The following is a 27,283-nucleotide window of genomic DNA, read 5'->3' as shown; positions in this document are numbered from 1 at the left end:
TGATAGGAGGGAAATAGTAAAATTTTGAAGTGTTGCACTTGACCTTTGACCCCTGACCTTTGACCCCATGAACCCTACATTCTCTAGATAATCACTTCCAGTCAGTATATGTACATACTATGTTCCATGAAGATACCTTGAACAATTTTCCAAGGTATGGAGAAAAAAAAAGTTTTAATATTTTTACTTGACCTTTTGACCTTTGACCTTTGACCTCATGACCCAAACTTTCACCAGAGAATCTTAATTGGGTAATACATGTATACACTAAGTTTCAAGCAAATATCTTCAGGCATTCAATAGATATGGTGGAAATAGTGAAATTTTATGTATTTGACCCTGACCTTTTGACCTTTGACCTTTGACCTCATGACCCAAACTTTCACCAGAAAATCTTAATTGGGTAATACATGTATACACTAAGTTTCAAGAAAATATCTTCATGCATTCAATAGATATGGTGGAAATAGTGAAATTTTATGTATTTGACCTTGACCTTTTGACCTTTGACCTTGAGCATGTGCACCCAAAAGTTGATAGGCACAACTTCACCCCCTAATACACATACATGCCAAGTTCCATTAGGATACCTCAACAGGTTTTGATAGTTACCTTGTCCACAAAATTCATTACGGACGGACGGAAGGACGGACGGACGGAAGGACGGACGGACGGACAACCCGAAAACATAATGCCTCCGGCACCACTTCGTGGCGGAGGCATAAGAATAAACATTAATGGGTGAAAACGTAGTAAACAACATAACAAGTACATGTACAACATTAGTTGAAGATATGATAACGTAAATGGATTGGTCAAAGACGCATGAAGACAAAAAGTAGGTTGGACGTCTCGAATGGTAATTTTCGTCCAACTCACTGCTGTGAGCAAGGTCGTAAATGAGCTGGAGATCGAGTACGTGACGCGCGCCTGTCTTCAAGAGGCATCGCCTCTTCCGAGGTGGCGTCAACAATGTGGTCAAAGTTTGTCCGGGCGGTTATCGGTGATGGCATCGGCGTAGTACACGTCACCTTCCACTGAATCGTATTGGACGAACTACGGCATGACGTTCGGATGTGGCCGAAGGAGTATGTATATAGGAAATTGGTATCTAAGGTGAGGTCCTCGTCAGAGGTTGCGTATAATATGTCCACTGGCGCCACATGGAGGTACAGCAAGTGATCTACAGCTATGATGGACCTGTTATTACATGTGTGTGTATATATATATATATATATATATATATATATATATATATATATATATATATATATATATATATATATGTAATTATTCCCTGCCGTCTCTGCCTCTTTCACTGTAGTTATCAGTTCCGCTATTGTTTTGATCATCATTATCATTTTCTATTTGTATATGATATCCATGTATTGTATCTTGTCCCCAGTCTTGACAAAGGGCAGGAAGCCCGAAAGCTTGAGTAAATCACTTGTGAGGATTAAGCAACGTCTACCGCCTCTTTACTCTCGTTTATGTATATATGTATATATATATATATATATATATATATATATATATATATATATACTGTATACACATACACATACAAATACATTTTGTTTTAATAGCGCAACACTGAGAAGACACAAAGGAAGAGCTGCTGCAGTGCAGCAAGAGAGGGAGAGGAGAGAACGAGATCAGGCAGTATTAACATGCCAAGATCGTCATTATTCTCCATTGTACTTTTTTTCATGGTGGTTTCAACTGGTAATAAAACACACTTGTCGGCAAATTTGGATTTGAATTTTGATCCAGTTTCCGTTTGGAGAACAGATATAAAAACAAATTTTTATGTAACACACACACACACACACATATAAACAAATATATACATATATGTGTGTATATATATATATATATATATATATATATATATATATATATATATATATAATATATATACTTTATATATATATGTAGTTCAATATGAAAACTCTGTGAGAGACATAGTTTTGATGAATTTTCGCCCATAGGGCTTTGTCAAGTCAATGGCAGATTTTATTTTGAAGCAGATAGAAATCAAAATAAAAGATGCGTTGTCAGTGGTAGCGCGTCCATAACAACATATGTATGTGTATGTGCGCAGTTTGTTATTGACTCACTACCACTGACAACGCATCTTTTATTTTGATTTATATCTGATCCAAAATAAAATCTGCCATTGACTTGACAAAGCCCTATGGGCGAAAATTTGTCAAAACTACATCTCTTATGGAGTTTTCATATTGAACTACTGTTGTGAGTCAATACCTTCTTGGACTCCGAGCAGAAACATATTGCTGTTATATATACACGTGTATATACACTGTGTATATATATATATATATATATATATACGTGTATATATATATATATATATATATATATATATATATATATATATATATATATATATATATATATATATAATGGGTATGTGATCTTGATGACGTTAAAGCTGTGTTCAACTTTACATTATTACAATGTATTTCTTTGTTATTGCATGTTTTTGAAAGCTAATCTCTAACCATTTGAATCATGATCTTCACTGAAAATTCAATCGGGATTGGGAAATTTCTTTTACGATATCATGGTTCTTTACCTGTAACGAAGAGCAACACAGGGAAAACATATCAAAATGCATTGCACCAAAGAGTTTATTCTCATCATATCAGATATTTTGCCATAATGATATCACATTTTCAGCATTTTCTACTTTGTAGAAATAGACCGCTTCAAACTTTTGCTTTTAACATTGATCAAAACACTATTTGTCTTTGTTTACAATGTATTATGGAATAGTGGTATCATTACTGGCATCAGTACAAATAAAATTCTCTTAACCAATAGTTCACATGGAAAAATGTTACCCTGTATATTTCAAAAGCAAACTATTGTTCATACATCATAATGATCTTTAATACGATATTTTGAGTGTAACAGATTTTGACCACATTCACTTCTTATCTTCCATGTTTACCTGCTCAGTTTTCTTTCTCAAATGTGTCCTTATTCACTGAAAGATGGACTTGCTTTAAAAGGAAGTCTTGCAGTAAGGACACCATACTGTGTAAATGTATTAGTACATGTATGCATCGTTCCATATTTGGCACCATTATATTTTGAACATAGAAGCATAAAAGAGTATTCCCTAAATAATCTCTAATCTGAACAGTATTTATGGAAATACAAGAAACATTATCAAAAGTAATGTCAAAAATATGCATCAAAATAGTTGAGTACATGACAAAATACCTTATTACTTTTATGTTTGTGTGCTTATGTGTGTATGTTACGAATGACAATACATGGAAAGTGACTGAATACAACAAGCCTATAAACAGTAGACAACCTTGAACTCATCGTTCCTTCTCAGCTAGAAAGGTCTCTGCTTTTCTACTAAAAGTGGATTTTGTGAACATGAAATTTGACTTCATGAATAAGGTAACATTTTCAAAAATTTTAAACATTCATGTGGATTTGCTGAGTTATATGGAACGATAGAAATTCTTATCAGAATGAAATTATCATTTGATGAAACTGCACTGTTTTCCATGGTAAAATCATGGCATAAAATTACACAGTCATAACATACAATCACCTCATAAAATAAAAGTTCCGTACCCATGTTCATTCATAATCATTCTAATGTTCCACCTGAAACCCATACAGTCAGTCTCTTTTTCAGTAACTAAAAGGCATATATATTTTTCATGGCGCCACAGACACGTCATATCAGCATCTGTACCTAGCGTCACCTTGAATGGCTCTGGATGATTTTTGAGAGATGTCCGATATCTGGAGCTGCCATCCCACAGCAGCCACCAATGTACCTTGCCCCTGCCTCGATCCATTCTGGTACCAGGGTGTCTAACTCGTAGACTGTAGCTTTACCACATAAACTATCACAAGAAAAAAAAATAGCACAGAGAAGGAGTAGGATGAAATTAAATCCTGGAATTCATAACAGTAGAGACAGAAGTGATAGTGAAAAATAAACAAGACATCAAAATGGACACTCATAATGTTAAAACTCAAATGCTGTTTAAAGGACAAGTTCACCTTCATTAACATAAGGATTGAGAAAATGTAGCAATATAAGTAGAACACATCATTGAAAGTTTGAGGAAAATGGGATAATCCGTTCAAAAGTTATGAATTTTTGAAGTTTTTGTGCAGTAACCGCTGGATGAGAAGACTACTGCAGTTGTAGATGTCACATGCATACAACAATATAAGGAAAATATAAAGAGAATTTCACAAAATTTCATCTTTTGAAAAAAGTACACATTCCCTCGACTCGTTACTGACACATGTTATGGGTAATATTATTCCCATTGCCTTTAGAAAAAGGCAAGTCAAGTGCTCTTTTATTATGCGAAAAAAGTGAAAATATGTTGAATTTTCTTTACATTTTCTTTATACTGTTGTACTCATATGACATAACGAGCCTTAGTAATCTCCTCATCCAGCGGTTCCAATACAAACATTTTAAAAATTCATAACTTTTGCATCGATTGTCCAGTTTTCCTCAAACTTTCACTGATGTGTTCTACTAATATTGCTGCATTCTCTCAATCCTTACGTTTATGAAGGTGAACTTGTCCTTTAACCCTTACACAGGGACCTAAAAGTATGACCGACACATGCAATAGAAATGAAACTTTTAGAGAGAAGTGCTGAGAGGTTTATGAACTGAAATGGAGACTTGATGATGGTCTTTAATATGTACTTGGTAGAATGATATGAGAATCATTCCACACACCAGGGATAATTTGTATAACTTGGATTAATGATGCTGCTTCTTCATCTCAAAAATTGAACCTATAAAATGGTTTAGCAACACAATGCTTGACTAAGCCTAAATCTCTGAATAATTGAATATCTCTGGTTATGACATTTCCAGCGGCATGTTTAGAATGCGATATGAGAAACATTTGTTTTAGATACGAAAACCTTACATTGTATCTTTATGTGATAACATATTTGCAACAACTACAGGCAATATTTCATTGTCGGGTACAAACGCAAAGTGTGTCTTGCATATGCTACACCTTAGATCACTATACATACAACATTTGAAATAAATTGCTACTTTTTGTAGTGTGGTAGCAGTTCCTCCACAAGATTTGGGAAAATTGTGGTTACCATGGCAATGCCTTCTCTGACAAACAGAAAAAAAACATGTCTTGCACATCTATAACTCAATGCCATAATGTCCACCGAATTTGATTTCAATTGCTTCAAAATTGCGGAAGTAGTTCACTCCACAAGATTTCCAAGAAAATATGCAGTTACCATAACAATGCCTTGTCAGGTAAAAACATGAGTGTCTTGCATAACTACACCTCAATGTGGTCATGTACAATTGCAACAGTTTCATACATAGTTTTCATTTTTAGTTTGATAAAGAAAACTATAAAATCCACCAAAGTTTTGCCCTTTTTGTACAGTCATGTGCCTGTACTTGGCTGTACTTGTTCAGACTTTTCATTAGGTTTCTCTCCAGTAATTGACCAATCAGAAAAGGAATACATCTCCCGATACATAAACACACACATACATTGTATGAAGATATACTCACTACATCTTGTCTTACTTTTTGGCATCACCAGTCCACTGATCACCAGGTGAATTTGGGTAAACAATCAAAGGTTTCTCCAGTCCACATGCTGAGACACTCTGTAGTAAACTCGTCACATTTTCTGCTGGTAGGCAGTTGGCTCCAACGGCCATTATCTGAGAATGCTTGCTGGCTAGGGTAGCTGCTTCAGCTAATGTTTCTCCATGACCAATGTGAGTCTTATCCTGTTTGAAGAGAGAGAGAGCAAAAAGAATAATCCAGTCTCCTTCACTAGGAAACCATTCTAAAGAAGACTTCTGTTATGTTTCATTGAACTCTAACCTTGATCTTTCATACACAGGTAAATGTTCTGCAATAAAGATAGGTCCATGGTTACGACACACATAACTAACAAAATTTATTATAAATCAAAATGCCCTTGAAAGGAAGTACCCAATTCATGCCATACAAAACCAAGGGTAGATGTGTGAAATGTACTCAATGGTCAATACAAATTATGATAAGTTTGCAGTCTTCTCAACTTCTGTATCTACTTCATCATTCAAACTTTTTATACATTGTACCTCCATATCTGGAAAAAAAAAAAAAAAATATATCAAATAAGCTGAGGAAGTGGCTATACATGTATGGCAATCGCACCTGAGGGAATACTAATCATTCATGCTAGTTATTTCTTACAACATACTCTGTGTATCTCACATAGAACACTCTCCACAAAAAAAGAGAAAATAAAAGACAACAAAACATAACCATAAACATTAATCAATAATAAATATCAGTGAATCTTTGAACAAATCTGTAACATTATATTCTTAATATTTGGGGCTTTTTGACTACTTCTTTCCATTAATCTTAGACACTTTGCCCTGAATACACTTCCTAACTTATACTCATACACCAACCACTAACAAGACTTAGCTGGTGAGTGACATAAACATTGTGGTTCTCCTACACAATCTTATTGTCTCTTCACCTTGCAAGAAAATGACATCCAGGCCTTGGCATTAGGAAACTCCTCAAGAAGGGTCAATAGAGCCGAGGCCTCTTGGATGGATGGGATGGTCTCTATGGCAACCAAGTCCACTCCTCCCTCCACGAGTGCTCTGACCCTGGGTCTGTGCCAATTCATTAGAGTCTGCGGGGACAACAGTGAAAGGTCTGATACACAGACTAAGAATTGATAGACAAGCTACATTTAAAACTACTGGAGACAACATCAAAGGATGACATCATTTGTGAGATTTTGTCAAAGCTGAGAATCAACAAAATATAATAATCAATATGGTTTCCATCTATGACTCAAAAGATATTGAATGCTTACAATCTGAGTTCATCACATATAACCAATTCCTTAGTAAGATAACAGAATTAACCCAAGTCAACAAAAAACAAACCCACAAAACAAAACGTTAATGGAATTCACTTGTACCTTCAGTTAAGGAATCTCTTTCTATACGGAAAAATGTTGAATTATTTCTCCTCTCTTCTTAAAATGGATTACCAGTTCTGAATACACAAATAAGAGGGAGGTTTTTGTTTTCTCTTCCATTCATGAGATATTATCATGGAGATATTTCAAGAACAATTTTTGACTAATTTTGACAAAGCATGTCACAGAACTTACGAAACATAGACATTAGGACCAAGCTTACATTTGAGGATGACATGGCAAGACCACCTTTGGCATGCTAAATAATGCACTGTGTAGCTGTATATAGGCAGTACATATTGTACATTAGGGCAATTCCATGAGATTGGTGTCATGGGGTGAAAAAATAAATTGTTACGTTGAAACTTGCCACCTATTTTATTTTGTTCAGTATACGTCTGGGCATGTGGAACAGCCATTTCTTACACTAATATACCTCCAGAATGGCAGATATTACACTTTAAAGTCAAATAACATTTTCATTGAGAATTACATTGAAAATGTACTTGAATGTTTGAGTTGAATCCATAGAATATAAAAGAATGGTATGTAATTGATTTGTTGATTTTTATGATGTATTGGGTATCAGTTACTAGTTGTCAGTGAGGAAAAAATGATCTGTATTCCCATGAATTGGTAGAATGCATACTGTTAAACTGCTAAAACTAATGTAACGTGAGTAACGAAAATACTCAAATAGTTTCATATCCTATTATTCCTCTGGATTTAAAAAGTGCCAATGGAAATTCTCTTCATGCTGCCTCTACCTAATATGAAAAATGGTGAAAGAGTTGTGTCCATGCAGTTGTATTATAATGAGAGAGGTTCAAAAATTGTAACGTGAGTAACAATGTAACGTGAGTAACAAGGGTGTAACGTGAGTAACGACCAAAAAATTACGAAATACAAATATATTTCTACACCAATGACAGCAAAAAATTTTTGGTGTGAATTGAGTAAGCTGAGGGAGCATAAAGAGAGTATGGTCTTGTAAATAACCTTACATGACCTTGCTTGAATTGGTTGTTATCTAATAGGCTAAACAATTGCTATTCAAAGAAAATCTTGATTGGCAAACTAGACAAACCAGATGTGGCTAATAATCGTGGAAATTGTATTTTTTTTTTTTTTGGTTAAGTTCTAAGCCTTACATTATATCTTTTCAGATATCAGCTATGGATATAAAACTTTAAATCCCTTTTAGAGCCAGCTTGATCTTTTTTAATGCTTAAGGTTGTAATTTGTACAACTTTGGGAATTGTTTAGTGGAGCAGTCATAAGACAAATGGGAATTAATGTTGCATCTCGATGCAATTTACAAATGAATTGTAAGCATAATAGATTAACCAAAATCTGTATATATCTGATGTAACTTTGAGCAAGAGTTGGCATTGTCTCTTTTTACAATGCCATTTTTATTTATTTATTTTTTTTTAGTGGGGGGGGGGGGGTTAACAATAATCATTTTCTGGCAGCTGGTAAATACACATACATGTGTGTTTAAAGGTCCAGTTTACCTTTGGGAGCAGTGATTTAAAAAATGTTCAAGATATCACATCTGGTGTATATGTGTAGGTCTGCTGTATCACAAAACATCGTATCATATAAATTTTTCACAATGAAGCCTAAAATATAAGGAGATATCAGCATTTTTCTCACTAAACCATAACTGTAGACGGTTTAGTCGGGAAGCATTCTTATTATAACTATTGTTCACATTTTGTGTATTTAACAATACTTAACATTGATTATACAGATTCAAATTTTCACAGCAGTTGTTTCTATCCCTAACTCACATTTTAGAAATATTTTGAAGCACTAATGCTGGTTTTTTGTTTCATCTGCAAATGGTAAATTATGCCTTTAAGACATTTACAAGAATATTCGGTGTTACAGCTTTTTATACATTATTCTCTGGGATCATCAACCCCAAATAATGACAATTGCTTAACTACAATAACTTACTCAAAGTTAGAATTCACCACTACCAGAAGATACAAGAATATTTTTGGTTTAAGAGGTAGATCAGTTAAGACTGTACATAGCAGGGCTGCCAAACTAGAGTGAAAATTTGGGGTGAAGTGTAAGCAAGCGACTAATCGAAGTGACAATGGTGGGGAGGGGGTTGGGGATGGTGTGGAAGGGGGTTGTCTCCCCTCCCCCCTTTTCACTGGAGTGAACTTCATCAATTTTGCATTTTAACTGGTGGATTTGGTGCATACTCTAGTAAGGATTTCAACACATGCCATAGAGAAAATTTGCCTGTGGGAAAATCTGAAAAGTTTGGGCTTGGGCATAATTGCATGTTCAGATAATCAGGGATTTTAGGGACATTACTTTTTTTTTTCTCTTTTTACATGCTGTTTTGGGGGTTAAGTGTGAGAATTCTTTTATCAGAGATAGTTGATACATGTATTTGATGAATTGCGTGAGTTTAATGCTAATTGCGCGAGAGTTGGCAGCCCTGACATAGAGTGGAAAGTCCACACTTGGAACAGTAGTTGGATGTAATTTGTAGACATATGTACTGTACACATTTCTAAAGTAGTTTACAATTTATGAAATCAAATGTTTCACTCATGATTAAAACGACTTACATTTAAGTTCCTGTGAAAGGGAATAGAAGGATAATATTTTAATTCACTGCATGAACTAGTATCTACTACTTTATATTTTCTTGCATTCGGTTTATAGTGGTTACTCGGATTCTGAAAAGTAAAGTATGTGGAATATAGGACCGTATGATAGTGGGAAAAGTATGAAAGAGTGCCAATATTGCTTTATTTTAGGGATAAAATATCTGTAGAGGTTAGATACATCAAAAGCATTTAGTTTCCAGCTAATTCTCGTGGTCAGTTATGTGGTAGTGATTATGAGCTAATATGTAACGTGAGTAACGTGTAACGTGAGTAACGACAATTTTGATATCGCTGTCAAATATTTCCAATGCTCTGAAAATTTTGACCCCCTATATTTGAGTACCCCAACATGAGTTATATAAATCATACAACAGTTGTTTGAAATACTGCCCAGTATGAGGACACTTTTTGAATAAAGGCATGTTGGCTTTTTATGTCGTCCCAAAAAATGTAACGTGAGTAACGAAAGTATTTTGTCTTTATTTCCGGTATGGATGTGGTTAGTAAAATTCTATTAATATTGCATGGTAGACTAAGGACTTGTGCATCTATTGTACAACAGAGAGTATGTCAAACCTTCCAGTATAAAAAATATGACAATTACAATATGCAGAGACGCCTAAAAAGTGTAACGTGAGTAACGTGGAATTGCCCATTAATATCTTTCTTGCCATCCATTAGCTATATCCAACAGCAGACACTTCCTTCGGTTTAAATTATCTTTCATCATTTTCCTGAGGAACAACTCACTTCTTTGGTCATACCATCCACATATCTTCCATGGTACTCTGAAAAGTCATGCAGACATGCCCCATATGGCCCTACAGATCCTGCAATCATTGGCTTACTTCTCTCTGTATAAAGACAAAAACAAAACAAAGACAATAAGCAAACCAAAATACATCTTCAAACAAGATATTCAGACAAGATAAGGAGCTGTGAGTCAATATGAATGTGCCTTGAGGTCTACAATGACTTGCACGGATGATTCAACATTATGAGTTCAATCATACATGAAGCATGCTCTTGTGCTATGATTTGAACAGCATAAAGCATAAGAACAATGGGTTATATCACTAAGTTCCCAACGTCCAACATGTACCTTTTATTTTTCACTCCTCTGTTTTGTAATGCTATTTCACAGGGCCAAAACAAAAGTGCCTAATTGTGTACCATTACATCCTCTTTACACTTTGATGCACACAGTGCTGTACAGTACTGGTTGAGGTGGGGATTCAGTTTTATAACATTCCTAAGTGAGATAATGAGAAACCTCTTATGAAATATGAAAGGGCACATAATTTTAAGGAGGATTCAATGTTTATTTGATGAAAATTGGTTTTCAAATGGCCGAGATATCCAAAAAAGTGATAATAATAAAAGGCGACAGGCCACGCCTTTTATTAGGATCTCTTTGTTCCCCTGGTTTTTGATATCTCATCCATTTCAAAACCAATTTTCATCAAATAAACTTTTGATACCCCTTAGAATTGCATGCTCTTTGACATGTCATAGAGTGGTTTCTGAATATCTCGCAATCCTCACCTCAACCAGAACTGTACAGTCCCTGTAAAAGCGCTTGAACCCTTCAGTGCACTGATAGTGTTGTACTCCAAGAGGGAGATCTATTGTTGCATGCTCGTTGTGCATGCCATTTTCTGTCATATAGATACCCTGCAAAAGTTGAACACCATTTCTATGTTTGTACCGCCTAAATATTTTTTAAAGGATTGTATAAAGCAATTTTAAGGCAAAGCTGTTTTTCATTTAAGTGTTTTTAAAGGTCATAAGGGGGGGGGGGGGGATGCACATTGAAAAAACAAATACCTTCACATTCCTGAACAGTACCCTTTTACTGTGGAAGTATGCATGTTTTCATAATAGTAGAGGTAGGCTATAGAGGGTCAATTTTTGGTCACATTTTCAGAACATGCTCATCACACCTTACTTTGATGACTTTGTGCCTACTGACACTATTTTTGAAAAAAAGAACGAAAAAAATACGAAATCCAGGGTGCCCCGGCCAAAATCGTTAAAAATCCAAGATGGCCGCTGTTTCGGCTTTAAAGAGACATTTTTTACTATAACTGGGCTATTTTTTGGTCAATTGTGATGGTTTTGGTGTCTAAACCCATGTTTTAGGGGTCAAGGAAGTGGATTGTAATAATAATTTTAGTGTAAAACCAGATCTTCCACATGATACTAACCTTTTTCCCATATTTAAGGTTAGATTTTCCTTGTCCTTTACCCCTACCCCAACCGCCATTTTTTGCACTTTTTTCTGTATTTTTTTCAAGTCGTGTTGACTAACATACTCTTAATATCAAGTTCTAGCTATCAATCTGGTGTTTTCTACCAATAATACAGCAAGAAATATACAAATAACTTACGTTATACGTGTATGTGTCATGCAGGTACCGGTATGTGGCTGGTGCATTCAGGATGCATGGTCACTGTGAAGCCAGTGGCTAAACTTCATGGTATCTGCTTTATTAACATTTGGTCTTTAGACGTGTAGTCATACACTGTATTGTACAGTTCTACTGTAACTTTCAGTCACAGAGAGTGAGATGATGACTCTACCATTATGATGCTATGAGGAACATACATTGTATGTAACATTTGTTTGTCATAGAACTGGTTGGATAATCACTCAAATGCTATCAAATTTCCCATGAAATGTGAGGACTCTTGCTTTATAAAAGTACAGCAATATACCATACATGGTAGGGAAAAGCAGCCATGAGAAATAAGGGACCAAGTGGTGATGGAGAAACACAAAAACTAGGCTAAAAGATGAAAAAATCACTGAGTTATGGTAAAAAATGTGTTTTCTAGGCAAGACGGCAGATACAATGTACATCATCCAGTCAAGTACCTTTGTGCAGGACAATTGGCATATACAATGTATATAGAAGGCTTATTCGTCATTTTACAAAATTGTACACCTACAGTAGAATTGTACACTTTGACTAATTGTTAAAGTCTAATGACCAAAGTCAATGGGCACCATAAAGCAGATACAGTATTAGCACTGTATGCACAGTTACCATGCATCCTGAATGTACCAGCCACACACCGGTATCTGCATGACACATACACATAAAACGTAAGTTATTTGTATATTTCTTGTTGTATCGTTGGTAGAAAATACCAGATCGATAGCTAGAACTTGTTATTAAGAGTATGGTAGATACATGACTTTAAAAAAAAATGCACAAAAAAAGTGCAAAAATGGCGGGTGGGGTAGGGGTTAAAGGACAAGGAAAATTTAACCCTAAATATGGGAAAAAGGTTAGTATCATCTGGAAGATCTGGTTTTACACTAAAATCATCATTGTATTCCATTTCCTTGACCCCTAAAACACGGGGTTAGACACCAAAACTATCACAATTGACCAAAAAATAGCCGAGTTATAGCCAAAAATGTCTTTTTAAAGCCGAAACGGCGGCCATCTTGGATTTTTAACGATTTCGGCCGGGGCACCCTGGATTTCGCATTTTTTTCGTTCTTTTTTTCAAAAATGGTGTCAGTAGGCACAAAGTCATCAAACTAAGGTGTGATGAGCATGTTCTGAAAATGTCACCCTCTATAGCCCACCTCTAATAATAGTCAATATGGTTTGTTTGCCTTTTCTTTATTTTTCTTTGTTTTGGACAAGTAGGAGGGTTGGTGGGATGAACAGACTGAATATTTAAAACAGCATAGCAAGTGACAGCCAATGGCACATATTTTCATATCATATCTTAGACTGTAACTGACTGTGTCTTTAAGTCACACCTTTGTCAGAGTTTTGCTCCCAGAATTCATCAGCTGCTTCCCTAGCAACCTGGCAAGCTAGCTTCATTAGCTTGTGGAAGTCTTCTTCTCCCATGTGAGCCTCCTGTTCTAACAGATCCTTACTGACCTAGTGGAGCAGAAATTAATGAAAGTAACATTGCAGTATGGCGCACTGGAACTATATGAACATGTATGCAGTTGCTAGAAGCAGAAATGTTGTGGCTCACATTCACAAAGGCGGACTGAACTTGGACTGTAAACTTATATATGTGACTCAAAAAGAAGTTTTTAGATTTTGTCCATGGATTTATTAGGTCATATATTACAGCATGAAGTTAGTCAGTTCCTCAAGGTAGTTAATGACGGGCTCAATCTAGCTTTGTATCTAGTAGTTTCTAGACTGTCACTGATGAATCAAAACTGTGGTTAAAGGGATGATATAGTGTTGGTGGAGATAAGGATTGGGCTTTTAACTTTTTACGAGATATCAAGAAACCACTTGTGAAATAGTACAGAGCATACCCTTAAAGAGGAATTCAAAGTTAATTTGATGAAAATTGGTTTTGAAATGGCCGAGATATCAAAAACAAAGCAATCATAATAAAAGATGGGTCACACCTTTTATCAGGATTGCTCTGTTTTGGGTATCTCAGCCATTTAAAAACCAATTTTCATTAAATGAATGTTGAATTCCTCTTGGAATTACATTCTCTTTCACATTTTAAAAGAGGTGTCTCATTATCTCACCACAAAATGTTAGAAACTCAGAGTTAAGGTCTCAACCAAAACTATACGATCCCCTTTAAAATTCAAACCACAGTTGTCTAAAATCATGAACTATACAATCCATGGTTTGGAATCAGTTAGTCTTTAGTGTATTCATGCCTGCAAGTTCAGCTGAGTAGAGACAACAAAAACATATTTTGAAATATGCCATGCACTGGAGTTAAGAGAGAATATCTACTTGTTTATGTGGGCAAACATTAGCCCAACCTGTCTGTCAACAAAATAGCCCAAGAAAAAAAAAATTTGCAGTCATCATAAAAAAATTATCATGACATTGCCTAACTGCAAAACACAGCCCGAATGCCGAACGTGAAGCATCCCACAGTATAACTGTGTACAAGAAGCGCCCCGGGGTTAGACATTGCCATTTATAATTCAGTTTTTTCAGCCCTCACAGATCCTCAGAATATCGGGATTTCAGGATTTTCTGGAACAATATTACAGTGTTTCAAAAAATAATCTCTTTCTGCTAGTAGAAATAATTGTCTTGGGTCACTGTGAGTGACAGTGATGATAATGATGATGATTCACAGCTTTCGTATGGCACCATTTTATCTTTTTTTTAAAAAAAAACATTCAACTGTGTAAAAAACAACAAACAAATGAATGGACAGGAGCTTTAGAGGGGCTGTACAGTACTGGTTGAGGTGGGGATTCATTATTTTAACATTCCTAAGTGAGATAATGAGAAACCTATCATGAAATATGAAAGAGCATGTAATTTTAAGAAGGATTCAACGTTTATTTGATGACAATTGGTTTTCAAATGGCTGAGATATCCAAAAAAGTGATAATAATAAAAGACTACATGCCCCAACTTTATTAGGATCTCTTTGTTTCACCTTGTTTTTGGATATCTCGGCCACTTCAAAACCGATTTTCATCAATTAAACTTTTGATACCCCTTAGAATTGCATGCTCTGTGACATCTCATAGAGTGGTTTTTGAATATCTCGCAAAATGTTAAAAGCGAAATCCTAACCTCGACCAGAACTGTACACACCCTTTAACAATAAATAAAATTTTCTGATATTCACCTGATATGTGGCTGTCAAAATGATGTCTGCACCATGTTCTAGAAAACTGCAACAAAAATAAGTCAATAAGAGAAAAAAAGAGCCTATTTTGAGATAAAGATACCATACAAATTTAGCAAATAATCCAAAGTGTATTAACTCTTTATGTGCCACATTCGCACGCCCGACTCAATCGACAGCGTGCCAACTTTGCATATTCTGCTCAAACGCACAAACCAGCCCAAACCGATCGATAAATCGCCAAATGTCGCAGTACAATGAACCGTCAAACGGGGTGAGCAGGGATAGCGAGGTTGATAGGGACAAAACCGAGGAAAGTCTTTTGAATCTGCATGTTTCATATTTGCTTGAACTTTTTTTATTTTTATCATAGGATGGAAGGACCATCCAACAGTGTCCAGTAAGTGGTCCACCTGATGTGAAAAAATTATTTAAGGGTACAGGAGGTCCAAATAAAAAAATTTCAAAAATATCACAAAAAATCAGGGTGGTCAAAACTTTTCTGCTCCTGTGGCCATTGATTAATGAAATTCGCTGAAAATGTGCATGAACCTAGCCTGCTAGGTCCTACACCACACCCTAGAATTTGAAATAATTATTCCAACAGGAATTGATGACAGCATGTTTTTTCTTCTCGGGAGCAAAAAAAAAATCAGTTAGACTGGAGTGAATAGGGACACCACGGTGTTGTTTGATTGGCCCTTTAAACTTTCTGTATGATTAATTATTATAATGTCATAAATTGCCCTGAAATATTTGTTATGTCCAGCTTTTTCTAAAAGTGTGAATTTTTATTCTAAATCTCTTGAAAAGAGAGCAATAAGATCTTGGGATATGTGGTGTCACTTTTGTATTCATCGATGAGAGTGAACTTTTCTATCTTGACCAATACTAGGTCTTGGAACCCCACCCCTACCCACCCTCTGGGAATTTTTTTCACAGCCTACGACAGGCTAGGACTTTTGCACTTGTATTTCACGACCCTTTTCTCTGTCTTCTGCATGTTTCAATGCCATCAACACATCTGTTTGGGTCAGACCCATACTTCAGGTGCCAGATTACAATTACTGTAAGAACTCCCAAAATACCACAACATCATTAGAGTTAAGTTTCATTGAATCTAGTGTATGAATAACATTGTACATCATGATTTGCCTCTTGAAGAAGAATTGAGTTAATATTTTAGTGCAGTTCAATAGATTGATTAGTAAAATTTTGACTTACTCTCCAGTCTTGACCTTTGACCTGATGGATCACATTTTTGTATGTCAGCTCGTTTTGCTGGGCTGTTGCATTTTTTTAAAAGATTGTTTTAACGATGGAATAAATTGCTCTGAAATTTTTGTATATATATTACTTTTAAACTCTCTAGGTGTTCCTCCAATCAAATCTATTGGATAAATTGGAAAAACTGCCTCTAAACAGCTTTTTTGGGGATCAAAACTAGTGTTGTCCCTATTGACCCCGAATTTGGGGTCAACAGGGACAGCACCATTTCATTAAAAAATATGATTTTCCCCTGAATATTTATTTTTTTTTCATAATACCAAATTAACGGTATTTTAGGTGGACATAAAATCCCCACATAAGAGTGAGTCTTTGGGCTGCATGAAAAAAATGACAATCATGAGAAACTTAAAATTGTCCCTATTCACCCCGTTTTACGGAACACATTTCTTTCGATTCCATTCCTGTCACATGCAGCTTGTATCATATGTGGTGCTTGACTACCGACGAGTGTTCCCTACTGGAATTGCAAGTAAATTCTAAGTTTTCTGTCACTGTTTTGTGTGCAAAAATCATGCCTTTGCAATAATGTACTGTATACGCTATATATTTCGCGGGGGGTTTATTTTCGCGAATTTCGCGAGTTGGGAGCTATTCGCGAAATTAACAACACGCGAAAATATTACCTTCCAAAATGAATCCCTTGCCTTGATGATACGAACATTTCAGTACTATAGTATACCATGTCACGGCTTACCGAACAGACCATACTGGCTAAGCTTGTTTACGCACGTCCACGTCTACTTACGAATACTGTAGAGAACCAATCCATTATCGCAAGGGGACCACTCGTCAGAAATCTAGCGCGATGGACTTAACCACTTCAAAAATGTTGAATTCTAACTTACTAGTTCGCAGAGTTTGGTAAGTTTTTTTCATGCAGTGTATAACTAGTATCATTCTTATTTGCTATTAAGTTGAAAATTCACACTTTCTTTGCCACTTCATATTTTCTCTGGTCCCCCAATCGCGAATTTAACCACTCGCGAAAATGTGTGACAGCGGCAATTCGCGAAAATTTATGTACGCGATAATTATAGCGTATACAGTAGATACTGGTCAAAGCAATCACTGATTTGTCGTACAATTTACATCAAAAACAAAGCGTGGCATTTCCTCTAAATGTTGCACCTTACATGTACATGTCCAGGGTAACAAAAGTCTATGTAAAAGCTTCATACATTTTAAAAACAGAACCTTTTCCCAAAGCATAACTACGTTGCAGTCTCAGAATAATGTGGCACACATGGGTTTTATATCATGGCACATAAAGAGTTAAAAAACATATTTATTAATATCATTATATTGAACGATATTTATTAATATCATTATATTGAACGATAAATTACAAAATGGCAATAAAAAAATATTGTAATCTTTAATATCAAATCACTCTCCCTCAGTAGACCTTTATAAAGAACATCATATTGTACTGAATCTTACATTTATAAATGTCTTCTATGAACAAGAACTCACATTACATTTGCATGATCTGTGCAGTGTATAAACTTCATTTCGTAACAATCTTCCATTTACAGCAGTAGTTTCTAATCTATAGGTATCTATGTCAATCTTTTGATTTTTTTCCCTTCAATCTGATGATGCTTGAGACAATGGGAGACGAGTTTTTGTGAAGGCATTCACACAAAATTTGACACCAAGATATCTACCTCAGGTGAGCTTTCTTGAGGGTACCAGGGTCGGTCAACAGCGACCGACTTGTCCAGAGTGGGTCATCCTGAAATAAAATGTATATTAAATTAAATTTATTAGAATTAAATAAATAGAATGATAATAGGTCTTATTATATCAATTCTAGATGTCTACTTTGGTACCATAGTTGTGGAATGCTATATGAACTTGCTATAGAATTTTGCTAGTAACTGTGACCCGACCAGCCCGGAGTTTAATAATATCGAGACATGAGTAGGCACCTAAGTAGAATCTAATCTTTACATGTAACAGTTACTATAAATTACTACTAGGCCTAGATCTATACTAGCACTGGCAGTATAAAGGTTAGTTAATAGTGATTTAGCCTACATTGTGTTGCACTTAGTCCTGCTTCAAAGTGACAAAAATAATAAAAAATACAACATTAACCTTGACCTCGGGCCCCGCATGCAGCTCCCCCCCCCCCCCGCCCCCATCCCCCCTCTCTCGGCCTTCCCCCGAAATATGGCATCATGCACGTGCATAGAGAACCGCTGGAGATTGACACTGGAATTGCGGGGAAACGCTGGGGACATGACGGGGTGTGTGTGGCACCCTCGAACATGTGACAAAAGAAGCATCACTATTACTGGCCTGCTATGCTAGCTGCTGTACCAAAACGGTCCGTCACACCTTGACTTGAAACAAGCTCCGAGATGCACGGAAAATTTTCATGTCGTACCCAATCAAGAGGATATCCTATCCGCTCGAGCTCAGTGCTGAGACCACCATCTATAACCTTCATTTTAGGTATCCGCGGCACTTTTGTAGGCAAAAGATGTTGACAATCGCTGCAGTCACGAGGCCTGTGTTGTAAGCTCTATTGCGAATCCTAAAAACAGCTGATGATTTTGATATGGTGGTGACAAGAAAAAAAAAAACGGAAAAAATCCTCCACGATATTCAGTCTCTTTTGCGTGTCTGACCGCCCAATTTCTTACATTACAACTGAACATTGCGTAAAAAAGTAATTAATAGTGCATAATTAGATCTAATGCGAAAATCTTTACTAGAGGTTGATCTAGTAGTCTACCATTTTTTTTTTGTAAAATTTTTGTTTTGCAGATACCATACCAATTTACAACCATCAGCGCGTGGATCAACATTGAACACATGTTTCACTTGTACTGTACTACCGATGGTCCATGATGCGCTTTCCACATAACTTTCACCCTACTCCTCGACACTTCCACCCAAGGTTTCCAGTCAATGATGGCCAGTATCCTCAAGGGCCACGGGGTTTTCTAAGGCCTCCAGGTCACCATTTTCATGCGTCCCCCGGCCCTCCAAGGCACATCATCAGGCCTCAAGGAAGCATGCCACCGCAACAACAGCAGCCTCCATACGGGGGACCGCCGTCGCACTGTCGGGGACCGAGCCCGGGCATACATTCTGGGCAACCGCTACGAGCGAGAGGTGCCGGTGCCCGCGGTGGAGGCGCTCCACCAAATAGATACCACCACCGCCAGAACTATAATAATCAGCCAATGCACATGAACGGACCACGATTTCCCAATGGTGATCCGTTTCATGGAGGGCATGACGGCATTCAGAGGTGTCAGAGATTTGAAGGACCCAACCGTACTCATAATCAGCAGCATCCTTTTCCAAAATCTCAAGTTCAGAAGAAGCAGGTGAGCCGAGTTCAATAGCCTAAAAGAGGAAACCCAAACCGAAGTAAAGTGGATAGAGTGAAAGCAGTAATATAACTAGGCCTAGTACAGTAGAACACATTGGTGAAAGTTTGAGGAAAATTTTACGTTTCGTTCACCATGAATTTTTACATTTTTGGTGCCGTCGTCATCTCTGGATATATGATGGATCAGATACGGCCACAATGCCACTTCTAGTTCTACTTCTAGAAACTAGTCTAGTTAAAGTCAAGTGCTGTTTCACTATCTAGTATCACTGACACTATGCTAGAAAAGTAAAACGAAATTTTCTTTGTATTGTCTGTGAATATAGTCATGAAGTGTAGAGCTCTAGTAGCCTCCTTATTCAGTGTTGATGGCACCAAACTTTTTTAACTTTTTTAGAATAGGTTTTTCAATCATTATGTTCAAATTTTTACTAATGTTTTCTATCATTTATACAAGGGGAAATGTGGTCCAAATATTATAAGTTAGTCTTATAAGAAAGAGTAAACTATTACGAGTTCAATGATAAAATTTAAAAAATATAAGGAAGTTATATGACATTTTGAAGTTTTGCTAATTTTTCAGGAAACAGTTCTTCGAACAGTCAATATGATATGCGAATGGAAAAGTGAGCATGTCATCCCCTCACAACTTGCCATATTGTTTGTACATAATATTTTGAAATTTCTGGTTTTTCATTCAACCAAAGTTATTATGCCTGAGGCTTAAATCCTGGTATATGATAATATCTAAATGTCTATGATCACTGTTCTGAAGTGGAATATTCGACCAAGAATACAGTGCACTCCCGTTATAATGAAATGCTTGGGACTGGCAGTTTTCTTTCATTATAACGAAATTTCGTTATAACCGAACAGATACAATATATAACTAAAACAAGGAAACCATGCTTAGTATTATATTCTGTTTGTTGAATACTCATCATACACTGGAAAGCTATGTGAAATGGGATGGTACCTTTTTAATTTCGTTTAAATAAATACATTTAAAAGAGAGAATAAAGTTGTTTGTATTGTCAAACATGTATAGAAAATGATGGTTTTGGATTCAGTTAAGTTCGCTATGCCAAAGGTTCATTTCTTACTAAAATTTGTTACTCGGAAGGCTCCTTATTCCGAAGTTTTGCCATTCCCGGGATTCCGAAGGTTTGTTCATCTGAAGCTTTGCTCTTCCAAAGATTTGTTACCGGTATTCCGAAAGTTCATAATTTAGATAGAAATAGTTACTATATTTTTCGTTTTCCGAAGGTTCGTTGATGGGAAAATGAAATGAGGTTTGTCATTCCGAAGGTTTGTAAATCAGAAAATGAGAAAGGTTCACTTTTCCGAAGGTTTGTTGTTGCGACGGTTTTGTAATCCGAAAATGAAATGAGGTTCATTATTTGTTATAAGTTTTGTTAGTGGACTCTCCTTTTTCACTTTTGGATTAATTAACAACCTGTAACCCGCTAAGGGCCACCTTACTGGCCCTAAGCTACATTTTGTGTCTTTTTGTGATGTATAACAATGAAAAACCCATGTTATTTTACTTGAACATATTTAGTTTTGAATATCAAACTAATGCAGAAAAAAAAATAGGTTTCATCATTAAAATGAAATTTTACAGCTAAAAGTGATGTCAAAATATGCATTTTTGCACAAAGTACCACATTAAAATTATTATATGGGACTACACGGACATTGCAAACATGATTCACAATTATGCAAATATCTCAGCAGTGAAAAGAGATAAAAACCTGAAATTTCCGTACGGCTTTTCTAAGCTACTAGTCTACAAAATTAGGTAGAAAATTTGGGAAACCATCTAGGAAAATTTGAAAAATATTACAATTTGTAATATTTTTCACAAAAATTATGGTATTTTTCAATATGAAAATCTGTGTTTGGCATAAAATATTTAATTGAGTATGCACTTTATCAAAAGGAAATTTTGCTAGTGAGAATTTTCAATGTATCTTCTTCAAATTGACGTATGACATGACATAAACACAAGAAATGTAATATTTTTGAATAATTTAAAAAAAAAATGTGTGGCGATTAAACTAGAAATGCTAAAAATACCCTCAGCAGGCCATGGGTTTTAAAGAAACTTTTTTTTTAATGTTCCAATTAACTAACGTTTGGAATTCCTATCATTTTTGGACTAACGAACCGTCGTAATAAGAACCATATTTCATTGTCGGATTAACAAACCTTATTTGTAACGAACCTTTGGAATAACGTCAAAACGTTCGTAATAACAAACCCTATTTCATTTCTGAACTACTTGGGACATTTAAGTGTATCAGAAAATTGTGCGTGACACAAGGAGCAAACACACAGTGATGTGAAGCATTCTCCCATGCAGAGACGCTATAAATGCTTATTCCGCTACGCATTTTCGAAAACGATCTGCATTTCGTTACAACAGGGCACATTTCTTTTGCTTTTCTTTGTCATTGGCGCTTGGAAAAGACTTCGTCATAACAAAAATTTCACTATAACCGTATTTGTTATAAGCGAATTTTGTACCATAGACTTTAATGGCGATAATTTGGGATTGGAAGTTTTACTTCATTATAACGAAATTCGTTGTAACTGGAGTGCACTGTAACATGTTTCAAACTTCAATGACAGAAACATTGAATTTTTGTCATTTTTTGTACATGATCAATGGAAAATTTTGAGGTTATGACATGGGTAGCTCACTCATATAATATATTCATTACTCTCTGTACAAGAACTGTTTTTGCAGAAATTAGCAAAACTTCCAAAGGTCATAACTTACTTATTTCATATCCGATTTCAGTCAAATTTTTACCAATGAATTCGTAAGATTTTTCTCTTTTTTATGAGACTAACTTATATCTGGACTGGATTTCACCTGTAATATTGCTACTTTCACTCAGTCCATATTTGGACTTTGGTTTCCTGTAAGGTTTGTTTGTTTCCAATTTTGTTGATGACTGAGCAATTGATGTGGTTTGGATTTAGGATGTAGTTGTAGATAGAACTGTACTTTTATGGCTAATTTTGAATGTGAATGGAGAATCATAAAGAAATATTTCCAATAGTCTTCTAAGTTATATTGTTTCTATGGCTTTGTTGATGGAGGAACATTCTAAAACATGTTAATGTTGGATTTTTAATGTGATGGCCCAATACATACCATACTGGACTTTTCCCCTCCCCACACAGAATGGCAAGCAGAAGAAGACCAAAGAGCCAAAAGAAGTGGACTACTCCCATTACTGTGATGTCTGTGACGGAGGCTTCAAATCTGAAGAGCAGTTTCAGGCTCATGTGGCAGAACATGTCCAAGTATGTAACTCAGTTTTAGGATAAACTCTTCTTCCCAGGAGATGTGCTTACAAATGATTTTAAAAAGCAATAGTCTATGAGAGATTGCATGAGAGAGAGAGAGAGAGAGAGAGAGAGAGAGAGAGAGAGAGAGAGAGAGAGAGAGAGAGAGGGGGTACAGTTGTACAGTTAGAACAGATCAATAAATTGATTTAATTCATGGTAAGACTTTAACTTCAAAAAGAAAACTTATTTAAAAACAAATATGCAGATATGTATCTATTCACATCTACCATATTCATGCACTGTAGCATTCTTGTCTCAAGTGTGTTTTAATGAGAGTCTGCCTTTAAAAACGGCTGGATGGGAAAATTTTCATCATGAAACAGGATATCACAGGACTGGAATTGGATGTTAGAGGGACTTTACTGACATGAATACAAATTTACAAAGTATTGTCAGTTAATATTATTACAGATAACATTTTACAACTAAAAATTTGCATGGCTTTAAGGTTAATGGTCAAACAATTTTAAAAACCTTCATCAAGGCTGAGAACATAATGTGATTATTTTGCAAATGCAAAGATGTAAAACTTTTCACTCCACAACAAATTTCTGTAAGATTAAACTAACCTCACTGTTGTGTCGCTTGATTTACCCATCTTTTATCATTGTTACATCAACATATTGTTACAGTGCAAGGCAAAAGACTGCAGATTTTTCGGGCACCCCAAGGTTGTGAAGGTACACTTCAAAATGCAGCATGGTCCTGGTGCTAAGACTATAAAGTGGTTGGATACTCCAGAAGATATCAAGAAATGGAGAGAAGATAGAAAAAGGTAAGACATTACATCTTGTTCATTCCTTTGTAACGACTAGAATATAAAGATAATCATCATGGCTTCTGCAATGTAATGCAAGCCAAATGTCCTTTTAAAGAGGAGGAAAATGGGTATGTACATGTAGATCTCAAAATTTTTTACTGCTACAGTAACTGTGTGTTGCAGTATGCATAACATATAAACACAATTACCAAAACAATATGCATACAGATTTTAAGGTGTGACTCGGTGTCATGATAGATTCAAGTTGGTTGAATCATTACATACTCCCAAGAGTTTAATAGTCTTCATTCATTTTAGGAATTAGTATAGCTTATGATGTCTTTGATCTCACTGTCAATGTCCAAAAAGCTTGTAGATATGATTTGTTTTTATTTTAATTTTCCATCTGACAAGATGGCTGGATAGCTCATATTCAGCTGGTTTTCCAAAAGGTCCAGTTGTGAGTACATGGGATTGACCACTTTCCCGGGTTAAACACCCTGCTCTTTGCGTTGAATGAATGAAGCAGGATCCTTTATGTGCATGAGTTGTTACTCTCTTGTACACGGGACCTCCTTTTATGTTTTATCCGAGGGACAGGGATTTTAGCCTCTGCTAATGACAGGGGGCAGCATGATAATTGATAATGCACTCGTAACATTGCTCAGTAAGACTCACTTGGAATTAAACCAGCGCCCAAACCCCAGCCATTTGATTGCAAAGCAGATATACACTACCTACTGAGCCATCTTGCTGCTCTTGATGAAAAATGTGAATAGCATTATACTGAGAATTATTATGAATAAATGTGAAAAAGTATGAAAAATATGAAAAGCAAACAAATAAATCATATGAGATGTCCTTGCTTTTTTAGACTGCATGTTTAATTTAAATGATTTTTTTCCTCTCCAGGAATTTTCCAACAGCTGCCAACATCGCCAGAAAGCGAGAGCAAGAGGAAGAGAAGAGGACACGAGGTGATGTCCTGGAGACAAAAGAGTTTGGGTGAGCCACAAAGGAGAATTTCATCTTGGACTGATTCCTGCATGTATGTTTGTTGACAAAGCCACTAGAAAACAAAGGTCTGAATAGCCGTACAGAGACTGGAAATTCTTAGAATTCAGGGTACCACCAGTACACAAACGCCTTCCTGACTCGCCCTATTTCAGATGAATTGTGGGATGACCTGGTAGCAGGGTTGGATCTTTGATGGACTGCATCTCATTTGCCAGACCAGAGCATGAACAGCATTCATAGATGTAAACAACAATGCTTTGTGTGTTAGCCGTAAACCAAAGTGACATGGCAGAATATTTTGTTGGACTTGTCAAATATCAGTCAGTGGTTTGATGCGATTGCATGATTGAAGGTTGTAATACATGTTCTCTCATTAACAGAGCATTGTTGTAGAACATTTCCTATGGGAAAATGACTTGGTTAAAAGAAATGCTAACTGACGAAAGCTGTAAATAATAAAATTGGGGTATGCAATCGGGTAGTTACTGCAAGCATGAGGCAGAAAATATATTGAAGGCGCATAAAGTTGTGTGAAGTGAGTCAGCTTGTTGGTGATGTTGTGTAGTTCATCCTCTGTGGAAGACTCAAGTTGAAGGTATAAGTTATTTTCAAAGCACTCTGACTTACAGTTTTACCTATGTGATACATGTAGAACAGATGATGATTTTTATTGTTAGGAATACACAAAATGTTCTAAGGTCAGAATTATACAAGCTATTTTGGGAGGTTATAATTCTCTCAAATTTGTCTTAGGAAATGCTATGTCTGTCATTATGTCAACCCCTCAAGTGTATGACAATGTCTCATTCTGTTCAGCAAAATGAAGAGGGGACGAGGACAGAGGGGTCGAGGTCAGAGGGTTCGAGGAAGGGGCAGAGGTCAGCATTGGGGTCAGAGACAACATCCTGGACAGGTCAGCGCTGAGGTAATGTGAAAAACAACAACTTTGAGACTGGAGTACAGATGAAATGTCAACAAGAAGTATACACAAATTAACATAACAACAATTAGCAAGGAGGAGAAGGTGGCAAAGAAGGAGGAGAAGGAGGAGGAGGCCTTATGAAGCTAAGCAGACATAGACATTATTGTTTTTAATCAAACACCACCCACTTTGACAAAACACTTTTGTCATAACTTATTGCTTCCAATAAATGCAGAATGGTAAATATGTTCAACATGTTTAACATCTGTGTTAAGACACAAAATTTCATGTCGTAGAGTAATATTATCTGCAATGTTTTTTGTGTTTAATTGATATCAGAAACTTGGCAGAAGGAACTCTTAAAGCTTTGATCTCAATGATTCAAATATTAGTGTACTAGTATTTGGGGTAGTCTTGTTTTCATTCTCCCAGTGCATCTTCTGAAGCATCAACCAACAGTCTCTGCTCTTTACTCCTATCAGGTACCCGTCCAGTCTTCAAGCCCTGCGGAGATGGAAGATGAGGTTCCTACCAAGAAGCAAAAGACGGAGAACACAAGTCATCACACCTCCTCCTTGTCTGATGCCAAGCTGTCCTCGGCCAGGGATGACACAGATGAGATAGGAGATGACCAGGTCCGACCTGCTGACCAGCACACCAAGGACAGTGATGACCAACCGGACTGTGATCCCCTCTCACTTCTTGCCGAAAATGGTAATTTGTTGGGTCAGATTCATTCTTTCTCTGTTGGATGAAGGATGACTTTTATAAAAAAAATATAAAAAACGTGTGTGAGATACAATGTATAAGTGCTTCCAAGTACTGACTAGTTATAGGAACCTGTGTAAGGAACATTTAGCCACAGAAAGTAATGTTGGTTATAGCAGGAGAGCAGGACATCCTCTTGCTTCCAGAGGTGTTTTCAAACAAAGCTCTGTTTATTATGGAAACTTTGCTAGAACACTTGGTACAAAAAGGGATTTTAATGTTTAAAATCAAGTAAGTTATATTTACTGATATCAGTCAGGTTTGACAGATTCTGAAATTAGTCAGTTTCCACCAAGTGAATACAACTCTTGTTACTAGGGGAAGAGGAGAATATGGCTTGGCATCCCCAAAAAACTGATTGGAGCAAAGAATATAATTATGGAAAGATGTGTAGTGGAGGAGTAGAAGATCAAATTAAACTGATTTGAAACTGATTAACACACACAAAAAAAAAAAGAAAAGAAAAATGTGGCCAACAAGAAGTATGGCACAAAGTGACCGGCTGCATTTACAGTATCTCAACAGCTTGTAGACCAATATGAGTTTGGATCATCCATGCCT

At 36.2% G+C, this 27,283-nt stretch overlaps 3 protein-coding genes across 3 annotated transcripts in view; 2 read left to right on the top strand and 1 right to left on the bottom strand.

Annotated features, from left to right (window-relative positions):
- Window positions 1–2,648: 2,648 nt before the first annotated feature.
- LOC140244268 (homocysteine S-methyltransferase YbgG-like) lies at window positions 2,649–19,063 on the bottom strand. The gene is made up of 8 exons (XM_072323907.1): window positions 18,936–19,063; window positions 18,211–18,278; window positions 15,254–15,299; window positions 13,431–13,557; window positions 10,400–10,503; window positions 6,555–6,716; window positions 5,597–5,805; window positions 2,649–3,899 (listed from the first exon to the last, which is right to left on the bottom strand). The coding sequence occupies exons 1-8, from the start codon at window positions 18,996–18,998 to the stop codon at window positions 3,752–3,754; spliced, it is 927 nt and encodes a 308-aa protein (XP_072180008.1). The 5' UTR covers window positions 18,999–19,063; the 3' UTR covers window positions 2,649–3,751.
- Window positions 19,064–19,401: 338 nt separating this feature from the next.
- On the top strand, window positions 19,402–23,234 carry LOC140244493 (uncharacterized). Its single transcript, XM_072324123.1, has 2 exons — window positions 19,402–19,887; window positions 23,088–23,234. The coding sequence occupies exons 1-2, from the start codon at window positions 19,402–19,404 to the stop codon at window positions 23,232–23,234; spliced, it is 633 nt and encodes a 210-aa protein (XP_072180224.1).
- A 671-nt stretch (window positions 23,235–23,905) lies between these two features.
- LOC140244575 (FMR1-interacting protein NUFIP1-like) overlaps window positions 23,906–27,283 on the top strand; it is a 56,448-nt gene continuing 53,070 nt past the window's right edge. Inside the window, exons 1-4 of the mRNA XM_072324199.1 lie at window positions 23,906–24,030; window positions 24,928–25,020; window positions 25,849–25,957; window positions 26,437–26,668. Coding sequence (XP_072180300.1) covers window positions 23,948–24,030; window positions 24,928–25,020; window positions 25,849–25,957; window positions 26,437–26,668 — 517 coding nt within the window. The 5' untranslated portion in view covers window positions 23,906–23,947. The remainder of the gene's footprint in view (window positions 24,031–24,927; window positions 25,021–25,848; window positions 25,958–26,436; window positions 26,669–27,283) is intronic.

Source organism: Diadema setosum, chromosome 21 (assembly GCF_964275005.1).
Source record: "Diadema setosum chromosome 21, eeDiaSeto1, whole genome shotgun sequence".
NCBI classification, from domain to species: domain Eukaryota; kingdom Metazoa; phylum Echinodermata; class Echinoidea; order Diadematoida; family Diadematidae; genus Diadema; species Diadema setosum.
Note: the sequence above shows the minus strand (reverse complement) of the source record. Positions and strands in the feature narration are given on the sequence as shown.

Coding starts and splice junctions, on each gene's coding strand:
- LOC140244493 (XM_072324123.1), top strand. CDS start 19,402: ATGCGCTTTCCACATAACTTTCACCCTACTCCTCGACACTTCCACCCA. Junction 19,888..23,087: donor CTCAAGTTCAGAAGAAGCAG/GTGAGCCGAGTT, acceptor CTCCCCACACAG/AATGGCAAGCAGAAGAAGAC.
- LOC140244268 (XM_072323907.1), bottom strand. CDS start 18,998: ATGAAGGTTATAGATGGTGGTCTCAGCACTGAGCTCGAGCGGATAGGA. Junction 6,717..10,399: donor TGGATGGTATGACCAAAGAA/GTGAGTTGTTCC, acceptor TTGTCCCCGCAG/ACTCTAATGAATTGGCACAG. Junction 5,806..6,554: donor GGATGTCATTTTCTTGCAAG/GTGAAGAGACAA, acceptor CTCTTCAAACAG/GATAAGACTCACATTGGTCA.